The sequence below is a fragment of the Paroedura picta genome, chromosome 1, assembly GCF_049243985.1.
Source record: "Paroedura picta isolate Pp20150507F chromosome 1, Ppicta_v3.0, whole genome shotgun sequence".
NCBI classification, from domain to species: Eukaryota; Metazoa; Chordata; class Lepidosauria; order Squamata; family Gekkonidae; genus Paroedura; species Paroedura picta.
This window is the reverse complement of record NC_135369.1, coordinates 59530678-59546817: the sequence shown is the minus strand read 5'-3', so window position 1 is coordinate 59546817 and position 16140 is coordinate 59530678. Positions and strand designations below refer to the sequence as shown.

The 16140-nt window shown below is 40.9% G+C and overlaps 1 protein-coding gene across 9 annotated transcripts in view; it reads right to left on the bottom strand.

Moving 5' to 3' along the window:
* Window positions 1–286: 286 nt before the first annotated feature.
* Window positions 287–16140, bottom strand: part of MARK1 (microtubule affinity regulating kinase 1) — a 79071-nt gene continuing 63217 nt past the window's right edge. For 5 of the 9 annotated variants that reach the window (XM_077339839.1, XM_077339857.1, XM_077339892.1 and 2 more), the window contains 6 exons: window positions 15417–15610; window positions 11421–11521; window positions 9588–9749; window positions 7305–7559; window positions 4454–4498; window positions 287–2364 (listed from right to left, as the gene is read on the bottom strand). In XM_077339839.1, the coding sequence (XP_077195954.1) occupies window positions 2010–2364; window positions 4454–4498; window positions 7305–7559; window positions 9588–9749; window positions 11421–11521; window positions 15417–15610 (1112 nt within the window). In that variant the 3' untranslated portion in view covers window positions 287–2009. The remainder of the gene's footprint in view (window positions 2365–4453; window positions 4499–7304; window positions 7560–9587; window positions 9750–11420; window positions 11522–15416; window positions 15611–16140) is intronic. The other 4 variants (XM_077339848.1, XM_077339864.1, XM_077339874.1 and 1 more) reach the window with 3 other exon arrangements.

Genomic DNA, 16140 nt, shown 5'->3' with positions numbered 1-16140 from the left:
GGCGAGCTTCTCACTTCGGGGGGGGGGGGAGAGGGAGCTGCGGCCCGGCGCCAAGGCCTTCGCGGCCCGGCACTGGGCCGCGGCCCGCGGGTTGGGGACCACTGCCTAACTGATAGATGGAAAAGTAGGCCGGGGGGGAGATTAACTGTAGAACAACTTCTAGAAACAAACAAAACCCTCTTCCCTGCCAGTTAGGTTGATTTTACATATTTATTTTCCCTTTCTCTATGCTACCCTCCTCACAATTGCCTCAAAACATTTAACTGCACAAGGACAAGAGGATAAGAACAGTTCAAGTAAGTTTTTAATAGAGTGCACCAGTGAATGTGAATTAGGATGACTTCCGTCAAAAAAAAAGTTGTTCTTTTAAAGAAACACCAGATAAAAAGGGGTACAGTTCTTTCTTGCCAAAACACCATCCTTTTTCTAAGGCAACAATACACGTTCATTTCAGAACAGAACTGTTACAGAAGAGAGAGCTACATCACAGTACAGTACAGCATGTCAAGTCCATCTGTCAGAAAGCCATTCTCAAAATGGCACATTTAGCTACACTTACAGCCTTCTAATTTCGGGTTACAGAGTTTACCACAGCTTAAAAAAGAACTTATAAAGTGACAATTTTGAATGACTTTTCTAATCTTCACAGGAGTGTGCAGATGGGGCCCATATGTTGAAATTACAGTAATTACGACATTAAATAACATTGCACAACCAATCTCTATGATTAATTCAGTACAAAATAACAAATATTAAAATGTACCAAGTACTAGTGGTTTTACATAGTTTATATCACTAATTAATGAAGGATTTAATTCCTTCTTCCATAGGCAAAATACCTTTGCACAGCTGCACATTACAGGTGTAATGATGGAGAATAAATACAATAAATGGGGCAAAATATTAAAACACAAGGTATATGGGAACAAAATTTGTACAATCACAGAAGTAATCTATTGTTATAAACAAAGTATGCTTAGCTGTAACGTGTATGGAGCGGTCTTGACTCTTTTGGAGGGAAAGGGGGGGAATATTTTAAAAAGCAGTTAATTCCTGAGGTGGCCTTTATTAGCTCTGACAATTGGTCAATGTTTCAAATTACTTTGTGCTATGAAACAGTCTCAATGAGTAGATATATTTTCACAAAGTGGAATTTGTATTTTTAAGAAGAAAGCAAACAATATTTTACACTATGTTGAATACAAACAATACTTCTTTTCCTTTGCTCCATTGACCAGGCAGCAAGATTTATGATTTTGCAAACAAAACGTTACCAAGATGAGATTTCTACTTCCCACTATGTTTTAAGGAGCCAGTAATTAACACCCCTACAACCCCCTTTTTCATCACTGTAAGTGCCAACACTGTAAACATGTTTGCATTGGTATTCTTTTCCAAGCTAAACACTGTTCCATAGGAAGGTAAAAATGAAAAGTGTAGGAAGAAAATCCCATGTATAATAAAAAGCTGATCTATTGTTCACTTGGTAATTTATTATTACGTATGATTTTTAAAAATAACTAAAATTGTTCATGCTACAGTTGTGAAAACAATTTTTTGTGCATTTCTACTATGGACACAGTTAAAAAAATGCTTGATAGGAGGTAAGAATTATAAAAACCACAAAAATGTAAATGATGACAGGAAAGATCTTTCTGACTCAAAGTGAAACACTCTTCTGTGCAGATCTCTAGGCAACTATACAAGATCTGGATTTTTAAGCCTTCATTTTATTATACAACTCTATGAACATAAAATGAACAGAATGCTCAATATACTTACCTGTACATGTGAACATAACTTCTTTAGCTACAGTTTTTCTTTTAATATAGGTCATACTTAATTAAATTGTACAGTTCAGAATAACTATGTATAACCTTATTGCAATAGGGACAAACTCTACATGAGGAGTTTCACAGGCCAATCAACGTTAGGCGTAACCAGTACATTCAAAATGTAAGCTTAGATCACATATGAATCTTCCCTGATCCCAGAAACAATACTGCCCTTTACAGCTTAAGCTCATTTGCTATTTTGGATGCAATGTTCTTAAAGGCGATTGAAGTCCCAGATATTCGCTTGAAACGGACTCCATTGAGCGATAGGCGTGGCAATTTACAAACTTCCATCTCCCACTGGACAAGGCTATCCTGTCGGGCATCACCGTGAACACAGAAAAGCAGGAATCTCTCCTTTTGTTCATAGTCACAGTTGTTAGCGTCTAACACTTTCCTAATCTCTCTCATCATGTCGTTTGGGTCCATGGAACTTGTGGTCTTCATACTCCAGGTGAACCTCAAAGACCGTGGCTTAGAATCTTTGCCATCTTCTTTCTCTCGCTCTTTTGGTTCTCCAGAAGTGCTCCTGGAAAGATGAAAAAAGTTTAAGTACACAAATAAGACACACAGGAAAGACACTTTAAGTCCTAGGCACTTTAGAAATTCCTTCCAGTTCAAGCACAACCTTAGTCATGCACAGCTGCAATAGGAAGCATCTCAGCTGTCAATGACTAGATTTCCTTTGACTGCACCATTTGGAATATGCCACACATCTCCAAAACATTTTAGGATGACACAAAACAGAAGACATGTGGTAAGAAGCAGGAGGAAAAAAAACCATCCTGCAATTCACCATTAGAATCATAGAGTTGGAAGAAGCCTTACAGCCATCTAGTCCAACCCCCTGCTCAATGCAAGATATACTTCATAATGGAAATCTATTCTGCCAGTTCCAAGCTGGAGACCTGGAAAGTGAGGGAAATAATCTTGGACGTTTCTTGTCTAAAATGCCCAACTTCAGGCAATACTGTCTTCACAGTCAGTGAGGAATAGTGGTGTATCTTCAACTACTGAGTTGTGTAGGTTGACTGTGCAATTTTATTAGCAATGCTGAAACACTGTAAAACAATATATTCAGCATGCATGATCCACAGGGAATGCTGTGTTCCAATGCATGTTGAAAAACCATTATGACAAAAATGGCAATTGTAGAAATCATGCTCAATATGGAGCTATTCTCCAGTATTTTTTTCTGGCCTATTTGGTGGTGCCACAATGTAGAAGAAATGGGAGGGATTATGTCCATATGACCATATATATATATATATGGTCATATCACCTGATAAATGTTTAACACATTTAAAACATATATTAGCAATTAATTAACTCCCACAAATTCAGGAAACCCTTCCAGTGCCATCAAGAAACTCCAGAGTTTTCATGAAATCCTGGTTGAGAAACCACTAATCTAGTGTACGGTGGGTATCAGATAACGCCATTAAATGCAGCATGCATATCTCTACATTCTAGAAAAGAAGCAGTGGCTCCAGAGTGCTTTCTGGGATGTAAAGTGAGGTACACAATGTTGCATCATTGCAAAATTTACTGCTTATTACATGTCTAAGCAAGTTAGCAGGTACTGATTTATCCAATGATCATGTGCTGAGCTTCTGCTGCCCTTCTGAAAGCAGGCCCTATAGCTACCTGTCAGACACAGGAAATTGAGGAAGGAACCTTGGATGAAGAGCTTCTCCAGTGAAAATGAAGAAGAAAGCTCAGTGTGGGCACACAAACACTCAGATATACCTTCAGGAGCTAACTGCATCCTGGCCTGTAAGGTATGGGGGAAGGGAATCCATTCTTGACTTCATTTGCTAACAGAGTGCATTCTCACCATTGAAAGGCAGTGTTAAAAGGAAATCTTTAATCCATTCAAAGATGAATGCCGGAATTATACACAAATGTAATTTGGTATTTTTCCACAAACCACCCCCTCAAACTTCCTTAATATGCTCAGTCACTACAGCAGTAACTATAACTTAAATCTACTGGGAAGGCATGCCTGTTGTTTGAGCTACATGAAAACCCATCAAGCACACATTTGTATTTCTAAGAAGAGAACAATCTGTTAAGAGTCTTCCAGGGATAACAATGGACAGGGCAGGGAAGCTGGATGGGACCGAACGTTCCATTGCTACTAGGCAAAGGGGCGAGAGCTTCTAGAACTTCCAGAACACAGAAAGGCTGAATAAAAATATTGGGAAAGATCGACTACTTGCAGTTTTTCTTAATATTTGTCGGGATGCCCCAAAGTGCTTATCGATTTGGGCTAATGGATAGTTGGCACAAATCTCAGAATGAAATGTATGCTTTTATGAAACAATGAAGAGTTGTGTTTTAATACTCAAATGTACAAAACTCTGACTGTGCAAAGGCTTCAGAAGCAGTCGCATCCAGTGATGTCTACTGATGTCCAAACATTTGCTGAATCATAGTCCTGAATATATTTTTTAAGTTATTAGCCTCAGTTATATTTAAAGGAGAAAATGAAAATGAAAACCATACATAGTACTCTTTCAATAAAAGACTCCTCTGTTCTGCATATTAGTTTAAAGAACCATGAACCTTGGAACACAAAGGGACCTAGCAGCGAAGGATTAATAGTGGCTCCTCACCTTGAGGTGTCAGTTCTGCCACTGGCTTCGCCTTCACTTGGATCCCTCAAAACAAAGTTAAGGTTGAGATTTTAATAAATGAAGAATAAAAAATATATAGTAATAAGAGTAAATTAAAAAGAGTCACGAAAACCTGAACCTAGAACAAAGTTAAAATTACTGTTGAGCAAATATTCAGCATGAAATTATCATTTTCTGAGATTTTTAATAGTATTTGACACAGGTGTGTTTTATTTCTTCCTATGATGATGAAAGCCCAATTTATTTCTACCCCACTGGGTACGTTCCAGTACATTCCCTTCCCTATAGCTACCTAAAATAACCACCTTGTGACATTCAAAGGCCAGAATAGTCACATATGATGTGTCGGGTTCCATTCTTCCCCCTACAAACATTAAAAAGGTGAGAACTCCACAGCAGTCAACAAGAGTCTAATCCAGAGAGACATTTTACACTTGTAGTGGCTGGGCTGAAAGGAGTCTTGTAACCATTTGCACATTGGCATCTCATGCTTATAAAACACAGCAATGCAGCCCATTCAGCAATAACATTACCCTTTAATTTGTTTATTTATTCAGGCCCTTCAAAGACACCTGAAAATAGCATATTAAAGTGCAGGAATTTCCCAGTTTCACCAATGTCAAGGGACATTGTACTCCAGGGACAGTTATGTAGACGAAAGCATGGGGATCAGGTGATCTATCAACTACTTGTCAGAGAGAAATGGCTACATGGGGACCCACCATTTTCAGAGGCAGTGTGCCACTGAATAGCAGTTGCCATGATGCTATGGCAAGGAAGAATGATTTGGCAGCACATACACTAAAATTAATCCCATTTAAGGCTCCACTTATCAATGGTGTTTTGCAGAAGGTATCTCAGATTGCACCTATCTAGGGGGGTCAGTAAAGACAAACCTAACAAAACCTTGTTAGACTCAGGATTCATCAATGTTTCCAACACCATATGTTAATACAGAGGACAGCGTCCTTATATTGAACATTATATTACTTTGTAGCACATTTTAAATTTAAATACAATAAAACCAATGTTCCATGTCAACATTTTTGATATCTTGGGCAGTTATGCTAAATGATGCATCCCAGTTTACGTAAGACATGTTTACTCATTATCTGGCCCATTAAACATTATGACTAACTGTACAATCATGTTATATTAGACTGACATAATGCGACCCACCAAGCCAAATGCAGCACAACAACGGCACAGACAATGTAATGAAGTGGCTGGAGAGTTGGACTAAGAGCCAAGCCCCACTCTGAAGCTCTGTCATTTTCTCTCAGCTGTACCTCTCTTGCAGGACGGTTGTGAGAATAAAATGAGGAACAAGCACACACACACACACACACTCTATCAACCACCCAGATGTCTGTAATTTTAAACTAGGGGCAAAATCAACAGGTTTGTTGGTGAGTAGTGTATATGACCAGAGAGCTGCATTTGGTTTGGGGGCTCAAAGCTGTGTAATCCCACTCTGTTTAGAATGTTTGGTAAAATACTTCACATACTTACCCAAAGAACTTTAAAAACAACAACAAAAATGAATCTTTAGGAGATGCTGATTTTTAAGTCTATGTTGGGGAATTATGCTATTATGCTATTGCAAAAAGTACCTCAGAAATCATTAGACAATAAATTTGTATCTTGTAGGTCAATGAAATGTATTCTAAGTTACTTCATACCAGTGGTTCTCAACCGTAACCCTTTACGATACGATAACATTTATTGTATGTAGCCAAAGGCCATTACAAAACACAATTAAAACAATATGGCACAAATATAAATAAAACAATATTTCTCCAATATTGTGTACCTAAAAATGTAAACATGGACTACTAAGTTACAATAAAAGGGATAAAATGGTGTATCAAGATGGAGGCTCCTGTAAAAATGCATTAGCTCGAATCTTCCTGGCAGCCAGGAACTCTTTAATTCAGTTCCTCATGCTGTGGTGACCCCCCAACCATAAAATTATGCAAGTGTGCTTTCACATAAATTAAGCCAAAACTGACCAATGGCATGAAGTTCCATTGTTCATGATTGTATATAAATCGGGTTCTTTTCTGGGGGTTCTCAGTCCAGTTCTGCCTCTTGTCCCACCAATCGCTGGCACCTGCAGGAGGAGCAGCAACAGTGGTGGCAGCCCCGCAACCAGGCTGCTCGCCCTGCCGTGACCCCTGTGAGAGCATCCTTCGACCCCCCCCAAGGGGTCCTGACCCCCAGGTTGAGAACCACTGCTTTATACAGAAAAAGAGACAATGGTAGAAAGGAATGCAGACATAACTTGAAAGCTTAATGCAGTTGTAAGTGATACAATAGAAACATGTTAATTTGCTTTCAATGTATACATGTGGGGAGACCGGAGTATGAAATTTTATGTGCTGTCAAATATTTCTCAAGATGAGAATGGAAAGAACTGCCTTTGTAAATACATTATAGGTGAATGTGCAAAGAGAACAGAAGCTAAGGGCTTATATGGGGGTCTTCAAGCTATTTCCTATGGTGAGACTTTGCTTAGCTTTAACAATGTATTATCATTTCTTTGCAAAACAATTATCTGGGCCCTGATCCTAAAATAAGGTTAGCTTCTTGAGCCAAGAGAAAACAAGATTATAGTTTATCAAACTACCCTGAGGAAGTAACATAGCACAGGTGAAAATATAATTATGGAAGACAGCACAGCAAGAGAGATTTCAACTCATCTTAAAATGTATTGTGTGCTTGGAAATGTACTGCTACCAACCTTGTGAAAGACAAGAATCAGAGGCACCTAAGAAATCCTTCATGACATCATGAAAGATGGATACATTCAGAATTGCACAGTACTAACCTGCGAACAAATTTGGATGTTATCTTGCTGATAATGCCAGTTGATGTCCCTCTTCTAGTTTGAGCAAACGTGCCTGTTTCATGCGATGGTGATGCAGGTGGCCCATTATACGTGGCGTTGCGCCGCTCCCGTAGCTGCTCACCATGGAAGGTGCTGCGACTTGAACTCCCCCGTGGAAAGCGGGTTCTATCTGGAGTGGTAGTGCTAATACTGTGAGCAGATGGGGAAGCAGCAGGAGCCCTCTGAGTTGCACTGCTGGGAAGGCAGGAGAATATTTAAGAAAAGCCTTCAGCGATACCACCAGTTCTCAGAATTTAACTTTCCTGACCTAAAATTGATGTTCAAGGTCATGCATGGCTCTCAGATATACAATCTGGCTGCTGCCGCCCTTGGGATACTACAGGTTAAAAACTTAACTTTGAAGATCCCCTTGTTAATTCTACAAAGAGAGATGAAGAGCAAGGGAATCTTTTCACTCTAAAGGCTTTACTGGAACAGGAGCTCTCCTTCCTTGCTCTACATTGCCCAGATCAATGAGAGCCAGTGTGGTATAGTGCTTAAAGAGTGGCGGACTCTAATCTAGAGAACTGGGTTTGATTCCTCACTTGTCCACATGCAGCCAGCTCAGTGGCCAAGGACAGTTCTCTTAGGGCTATTCTTGCAGAGCAGTACTCTTAGAGCTCTCTTCGTTTTTTCTTGGCTCACAAGGTTGTAGGAAGAGGATGGCAAAGGTGTTTGGGATTCCTTTGGTTAATGCAAAGTGGGGTATAAAAAATCAGCTCTTATTCTTCTACGAAGTCCTGCCACTATTTCAGAAGCTGCAAGAAATTTTTCTTCCCAAAAGGAAGGTTAGCTTCTTGAGCCAAGAGAAAACATACCTGAGTAAAATTTCTGCCATGGCAATGGGGAATTTAAGTACAGAAGTACAGCTGGCCCCACAAAACTAGCTCTAGCTTTCCCGTGGAAGTAGACATGCACATGTCTTAAATGATGGTTAAGTATACAATAGTAGCAGCAACCAGGGCTACTTCTACACAAGGATTTTGCCCTGTTGCGACAGCTGTTTTGGGGGTGAGCTTCTACACAATGTTGTGCTTATTCTGAGGGTGATGTTGGGGCTTTCCAGGCTTTCCCCTTCAAACTGGAGTAGAGGAAAAGCCTCTGTTGTGCTGGCTTAAAGGGGAAATGCATGGTGGCTGCAGGCGGGGCTGAGCTCCATGTTCAAAATGATGACAGTTCTGCATCCCTCCTTTCAGTTCACAGCTCTGCAGTGACAGATTGAGCACTGCAGCTCAGCTGTGAAGGGAAGAAAAGGGTATTTGATGCAACTGTTGGCACCACTATGCCAACATGATTGAGGGGAAGGGGGAGGAACAGCAGCAAGCAGAATAGGGATCAGATGTGCAAAAGCTACCCCCCCCACACACCTTCTTCCAGCTTGCTGCTATTTCCGCAGCAGGGGCACCATTCCACACCCACCCCTGTTGGAAGGCACCTGCAGGGTGGGCATAGCAATGCAGGGCATAATAACAAGTTCTTGTCTCCTTTGGCAAGGCCAGAAATCAATCCTACAAAGATCAACTGGTCATTTGTGAACCCATGATTATGCTTTCACACTATAGGCAGGACACAATAGAACCCACAGGGATGTGGCTCCCCATCCTGATCCTGATTGTAAATAAAGGCCAAGAGAAACTTGAAGCGAAAACAAATGACTGCTTTGTATGAATCTACACACAAGCAGCGGCTCCCATTCACTCTATTGTTCCATTGCCCACACTGCCTCCTAACAGTTACCAAGTGGCAAGGTATGGGGACAGCAGCAGCTGTGACTGGGAAAATGTCTTTTCTTTGCATCTGTTAAAAAATATGAACTTAGAGTCAATCTACCTCTAGAGCCCTCTCTCAGCTTCCTGGCCCACCTTCTTCCAAAGCCTCTTCTGCCTGACCACTTCTTTCCTGCCATCAGTGGTTAGTTCTCATATGAAGGTCTACTCTCTGCTGGGCCCCTTCTTTCTTCAAGTCAAGGACTATGATGGCCTCCTTGTTGCTCAATTATCCTACATCCCTCTAGCCATCCTGTCTCCTGGGCACTCTTCCCAGTCACTGCTGTCTCTGTGCTTGCCCTGAACAGTACACAACCCTTGCATGTTGTGGAGTTTCTTCAGAGCCCCTAATGCCACAAGTGAAACTCAATACAGACCGTATCACTTGCCATAATACATTTGTGTTTGTGTGAACTCTAAACCACACAAAAGATCACCATGACGTATGGAAGAGTACCTTGGCCGGTAAGTTTCACTGCCGTCTTTGATAGTGGGCAACGTGGCTTTTATTGGGTGTCCAGAGGCAGACATGGACTTCTGGTGCCGAGGTCGTGTTGATATTGCACAAGTGACAGCAGAGCCAGCAGAGGAGGTGCTGCTTGCAGACATTTCTGTTAGGCTTTTATTATCAGGAGGAGGAATCAAAAGAAATATCTTGAGATTTTTAGAAGTTCTGGCAAAGTAGTTTCATATCAAACCTTCAACCTTGCAACAAAATATTTTCAGTCACAAACTTGAAATCCCTTGAAACATTTCACAAGTCAGTTTCTACTACAACAGTGTTGCCTAACAACTTCTTAGGGATGCTGCTCACATTCTGGACGCGTGCTTTCAGGTTGCATTCCACCACAAAACAGAGCGCGGGGAAACACTTAAACACTGATGATCGCCCGGATGGATTTGGGAAAAGAAAAAGTGGAGCTAAACAGAAATCACTAGCTGCTTTCAGAAACTCAGTGGAGAATAGATGGTAGTTAAGCAGGCAGCTGCTCCTAAATCCCTGCGAGGAGAGGAATTTAATTTTTTCTCTCCAACAAAGCCGTGTAAAGGTTCAATGGTGATTAACAGAAATAGGATGGTTTCTCACCAGAGTCCACCTATTTCATTAAAAAAAACTCCATCAACTATAGTATTTGTAGTCTATATGATTCAATGATGCCAGTGTTATATCAGATTCCAAAGCTGCTGATGGCATTTTAAATGAATCTTCCAAGAATTCCAAGGTCCCAAAGAGAACAGAGAACATTTACATGCAAATATAATCAATTTACGAAGAATCAAGATATCAAAATTTAACTAGGGACCAGAATGTCATAATTTTCATATTTAAATGACAACAGTATTTTTTTCTTATCTTTTGACAGATTAATTGCTACTTAATACCAACTTAATGAATTTTGGGCTAACAGTCTTCATACCCTAAGAAATAGTTATGTCCAAGGCAGAGAGAGAGAAAGCAAGGACAACCATGACTTGGCCTTTGAGTATAAAACTAGTTGCAACAAAAACCATTTAACACACCATGATATTATTTGGTCAGTCCAAAGTAGAGATGGGGAATTTAGAGGTGTGCGTTCAGGCCTACCGGAACTGAAAATTTATCCCAAAAACACCTTATTGGTATTTTGGAGTATATTTTGGCATCCCAAATATATTTGGGATTTTTGGGGAGAACCAGAAAAAAAAATCCAGAAATAGTCCTGGATATATTTGGAAAGTGGCACCACTCACCTGTTTTGGAGCTTTCTTCTGCAGTCCCTTTAAACTGGGGCTGTTTAAAGGGAATGCAGAAGAAAACTCACAAAACAGTTAAGGGGGCTGGCTCAATGGGGGCTCCTTTGGGCAGTCCTGCAGGATCAGCTGCTTTGCTAGCTCTGTTGGGCAGTCTGCTTTAAAAAGGGCTGCTCTGCAGAGCCCTACCCCAGCCTATAGGGAGAACTCTCCCCTTGTGATCAGCTGTTTGCTGAGCTCTGTTGGGCAGCCCAGTTTAAAGCAGCCTGCCTAGCAGAGCCCCCACTGATCTTATGGGGAGAGTTCTCCTTGCAGGATAGAATCCCTTATGAGCTCTTTTGGGCAGTCTGGTTTAAAGGGATAACTCAAGGACACTGTGATAGATTAGGCACAGTTCCTTTAAGTCATGTCCTGGGGACTTCTGTTTCCTCCCCATCCCTATCTGCAGGACCTGTTCAAATAGGTATTGCTCCTAAAGTCCTTTAAACTGTGTCTTAAACAAATACACTAAAAAGTGTATAATTCTGCGTATAAATTCTGGAAGGCTCAGGTTCAGTACCTGTTATCTTTTCCATTCTGTATGGCAGAATAGCGATCTGTAGACCTCTCACAGACATAAGTGTTTCTTCGCGTCATGCTAGTCCCAGCAAACAGATTATTCTAGAGAGGAAAGGAATTTACATGTAATCAAATTCAAGATACAAAATAAGGTTGAACAAAGTGCTCACATAAAGCACATTTGAAAATGTGCAAGGGAAGAAGATACGGAGCCATACCACATGAGCATGCAGGCACTATATTTAACTTTAAGGTACTTATACTCTGCAAGGAAACCCGCTATTACAGCGTGCAAAACAGCTTATAAGCAACATTGTAAAAAAATAAAACACAAAAGAATATTCCTCCTTAACCATTAGAAACTTTATATCAGTCATTAAAAGCAATAAAATACCAATGCAGTTAACAGCCATAAAACAGATATAAAGACAAGCAACCAGTTGTGAGCATCAGTGAAAGAGTAGCAGAGGTAATAGGTCAGCACCAAAGTCAGGAATCTGATCAGGTCAGTGAATGCCTTAACTGGCTCCAAATATGGGGTCAGGTTTCACATAGCAGATTGGAAGACTGAGCTCCAGTGGGGGGAAGTATGGTCATGAATATAGCCAAATCAGTTTGCACAAAACTGGTGATGTGATCTCCATGGGCTGTGTTCCAATCAATATTTCTGAAGGTACATTTCACATATGCTGAAAGGTTCCAGGCATTCTAGGTTGGGTATTATCAAGGTACATATTATGAGGCTAGAAGCTGTATGTCTTCATGAATAGCTGCAGCTGGCAAACCAGCCTAAGTTTCTGAAACATATTCCTAGACACCTCTACAACCTGGGGGAATGAGAAGTACCCTTAGACTGCAAACACAATCCTTCAGGGCACAATTTTATCTAGAACAGCTTATAAACGTAACTGAGAATTGGTTGTATGTCCAACCAAAAGTACATCCATCTTGCTTGCCCATATCCTGTTCTACAATGCCTCCAAACCTGATTTAGGGTTTCCATCATCTCCCCGGAATTACACAAAGCACAAAGTGAGAGAGATGGGTGTCATCTTCAGATAAACTCTCCCAACAATTTCTTGTGCATGTTTAATAGCAAACACAAACCCTGTGAAACCCTGTAAGGCCAAAGAACAAAACAGCAGCAGTCCAGCACAGCCTTCTGAAACCAATTTACCCCATGAAAGACCAGAAAGCACTAATCACTAGCCCCATCCCAGCAAGATGTTTCAAAGGAGCTGTGGCTGACTGTGACAAAAGCCTGTGAGTGACCCATGAGAATGAAACAGATGCATTCCCCCTTTGATCATCCATATCTGTTCCAGATACAAACATACAAACTAGCACGCTCACATCTCAAAGCTGGCTCTATGAAGGAAAGTGTCAATTTATTTATTTATTTATTTGTAGCACATTAAAAACAGACTGTAGTCACAATTCCCAGATAACCCCAAACTGCTCTTTAAAAATCTTTACATGCAAAATGTTTTTTTCCCCTGAATACCAAGAAGTCTTAAACCAATTCCCAAAGCGGGAAAAAAAGGACAAAACATAGTGGATGAACATCACACAACTTTTGTTTTAAAAGCTCATGTGCCAAATTGCAAACTGCTATTTGGATTCAAAGGAGCTTGAAAAGCAGGTTGGAGGTTCTGTGCCAGCAAGCAGTTGAGTTTCCTCCTCAGAAAAATGTGGACACATGTGCTCCCACCTGGTGTGGCCTTAGCCCAAAGTGATTGACTACCTGATTCATAAGCTCAGTTTAAGAATAATGGGGAAGTCTGAAAGCTTGAACATTTATCCAGACTCTACAGAAAAAGCACTATCTACATAGATTACCCAATACTTCCCCTCATAAAAGGCAGGGGAGAGAAACAATCTACACATATAAACACATCACAAATGGAAAGAGTTCATGAGTACTCATGGTTGCCTTGCGAACCTGTAGACAAGCTGCTTAGCTAAGTGTATGAACTGGGCTTTATTATATATTATATATTATAATTATTATTTGTTACCCACCGCTATCAGCAAACCATCTTAGAATCATAGAGTTGGAAGGGGCCATACAGGCCATCTAGTCCAACCCCCTGCTCTACGCAGGATCAGCCCTAAGCATCCTAAAGCATCCAAGAAAAGTGTGTATCCAACCTTTGCTTGAAGACTGCCAGAGAGGGGGAGCTCACCACCTCCTTAGGCAGCCTATTCCACTGCTGAACTACTCTGACTGTGAAAAACCTTTTCCTGATATCTTGCCTATATCGTTGTACTTGAAGTTTAAACCCATTACTGCGTGTCCTCTCCTCTGCAGTCAACGGAAACAGCATCCTGCCCTCCTCCAAGTGACAACCTTTCAAATACTTAAAGAGGGCTATCATGTCCCCTCTCAACCTCCTCTTCTCCAGGCTGAACATTCCCAAGTCCCTCAACCTATCTTCATAGGGCTTGGTCCCTTGGCCCCAGATCATCTTCGTCGCTCTCCTCTGTACCCTTTCAATTTTATCGATGTCCTTCTTGAACTGAGGCCTCCAGAACTGCACACAGTACTCCAGGTGTGGTCTGACCAGTGCCGTATACAATGGGACTATGACATCTTGTGATTTTGATGTGATGCCCCTGTTGATACAGCCCAAAATGGCATTTGCCTTTTTTACCACTGCATCACACTGCCTGCTCATGTTTAGTTTACAGTCCACAAGTACCCCAAGGTCTCGTTCACACACAGTGCTACCTAGAAGCGTATCCCCCATCCAGTAGGCATGCTTTTCATTTTTCTGACCCAGATGCAGAACTTTACACTTATCTTTATTAAATTGCATCTTGTTCTCATTTGCCCATTTTTCCATTGTGTTCAGATCTCGTTGAACTCTGTCTCTATCTTCCGGAGTATTTGCCAGTCCTCCCAATTTGGTGTCATCTGCAAACTTGATGAGTAGTCCCTCTACCCCTCATCTAGATCATTAATAAATATGTTGCAGCAGGTTACAGAATCAAATCCCACATAAAATAACATTATAAACCTATTAAAATCTAAACCCTGGTTTAAACTACAAGTACAACGATATAGGCTAGATATCAGGAAAAAAATTTTCACACTCAGATTAGTTCAGCAGTGGAATAGGCTGCCTAAGGAGGTGGTGAGCTCCCCCTCACTGTCTTCAAGCAAAGGTTGGATACACACTTTTCTTGGATGCTTTAGGATACTTTGGGCTGATCCTGTGTTGAGCAGGGGGTTGGACTAGATGGCCTGTATGGCCCCTTCCAACTCTATGATTCTGTGATTCTGAATGGCAATCTTTGCCAGCATATAGATTGGAAATTATTGTTGGCTGCAACTGAAAGCAGAAACAATTCAGCTAAGAAGCCACACTAAAAGCTCTTCACTAATTATAGAGATAACAACATGATACAAATCCACACAGAATAAGCAGCAGATAAGCAATGTTGTAGAAACCTGTTCTCTTTGACAGCCATGTGATTGTCTGTTGCACTTTTTCCTATTTCTTACTACATGAACTTCTGGCTTCTTTGAAGTCCAAATGATGCAATAAAAAGGTGAAAAATATTTTTGTCTCAGAGTAAAAAATATTAATTCAATCCAGAATTAGATGTTTGCCCTGTGAGGCACTGCTCCCCTGTCCCCCACAAAACTCAGGATCCAACAAAGTTTTCTAGAAGCCAGACTGGAGAGAGAGATAGGTGGAGCCATGCCTCCCCCCAAGTCTTCTTTCCCAGAAGTACTTAATTAAGAGATGTTAGAATTATAGAATCACAGAATCATAGAATCAATAGATTTCAGAGTCCATTTTTCCAGCCCCGCTGATTTTAGGGGCACGATATCTGGTTACTAGACACCTGGAATTTTGCACCATTGCTTATAAACCAAAATTAAGTGCTTTACTCAAGAATATTAATTATTCAGGAATATCAACTATAGTACTTGCTATTATTCTACAGAGTAAATTCTACCCCACCATGGAACAGAAATCTCACTTACACTTGGAACAGGAGTTGATTTTTTCCTTTCAGGACCCACAAGCGGGCTTGCTGTCATCTCTCCTTTCGACCCAACTGTAGTGTTGCTAAGTTTACGTGCTACATCTTTATCCCATTCCTCTTTGTGTTCACTCTCCACACTATTTGCCTGACCCCTTTTTGAGTATGAGACAGCAGGAGGAATCGCTGGGCCAACTGTCAAACAGAGGTAAGGTCAATGAGTGAATGTTTTCCGCATCAGTCGACTTGAAAATTATTCCCATGTATATAAAAAACAATATCCAGACAACAAATACAAATGAGATCCTGATGCCTCACTCCACAGTATCATGCAGAGAAGCTACTTTAAAACAATTCAGCCACCAGTATCTTGACTACATAATTTTATATGGGAAGCATTTGTTTATTATCTGTTCCATTTTCATTTAAAATATACACATGCTCTTCGTGATTCAGTTACATGACTACCACTCCACTTGTGGGCCCATAATATAACAGTTACAGCCAACTATTTTCTCATGAAAATGTCAATCTAGAGTAATTAAAGGTAAAGGTATCCCCTGTTCAAGCACCGGGTCATGTCTGACCCTTGGGGTGACGCCCTCCAGCGTTTTCATGGCAGACTCAATACGGGGTGGTTTGCCAGTGCCTTCCCCAGTCATTACCATTTACTCCCCAGCAAGCTGGGTACTCATTTACCGACCTCGGAAGGATGGAAGGTTGAG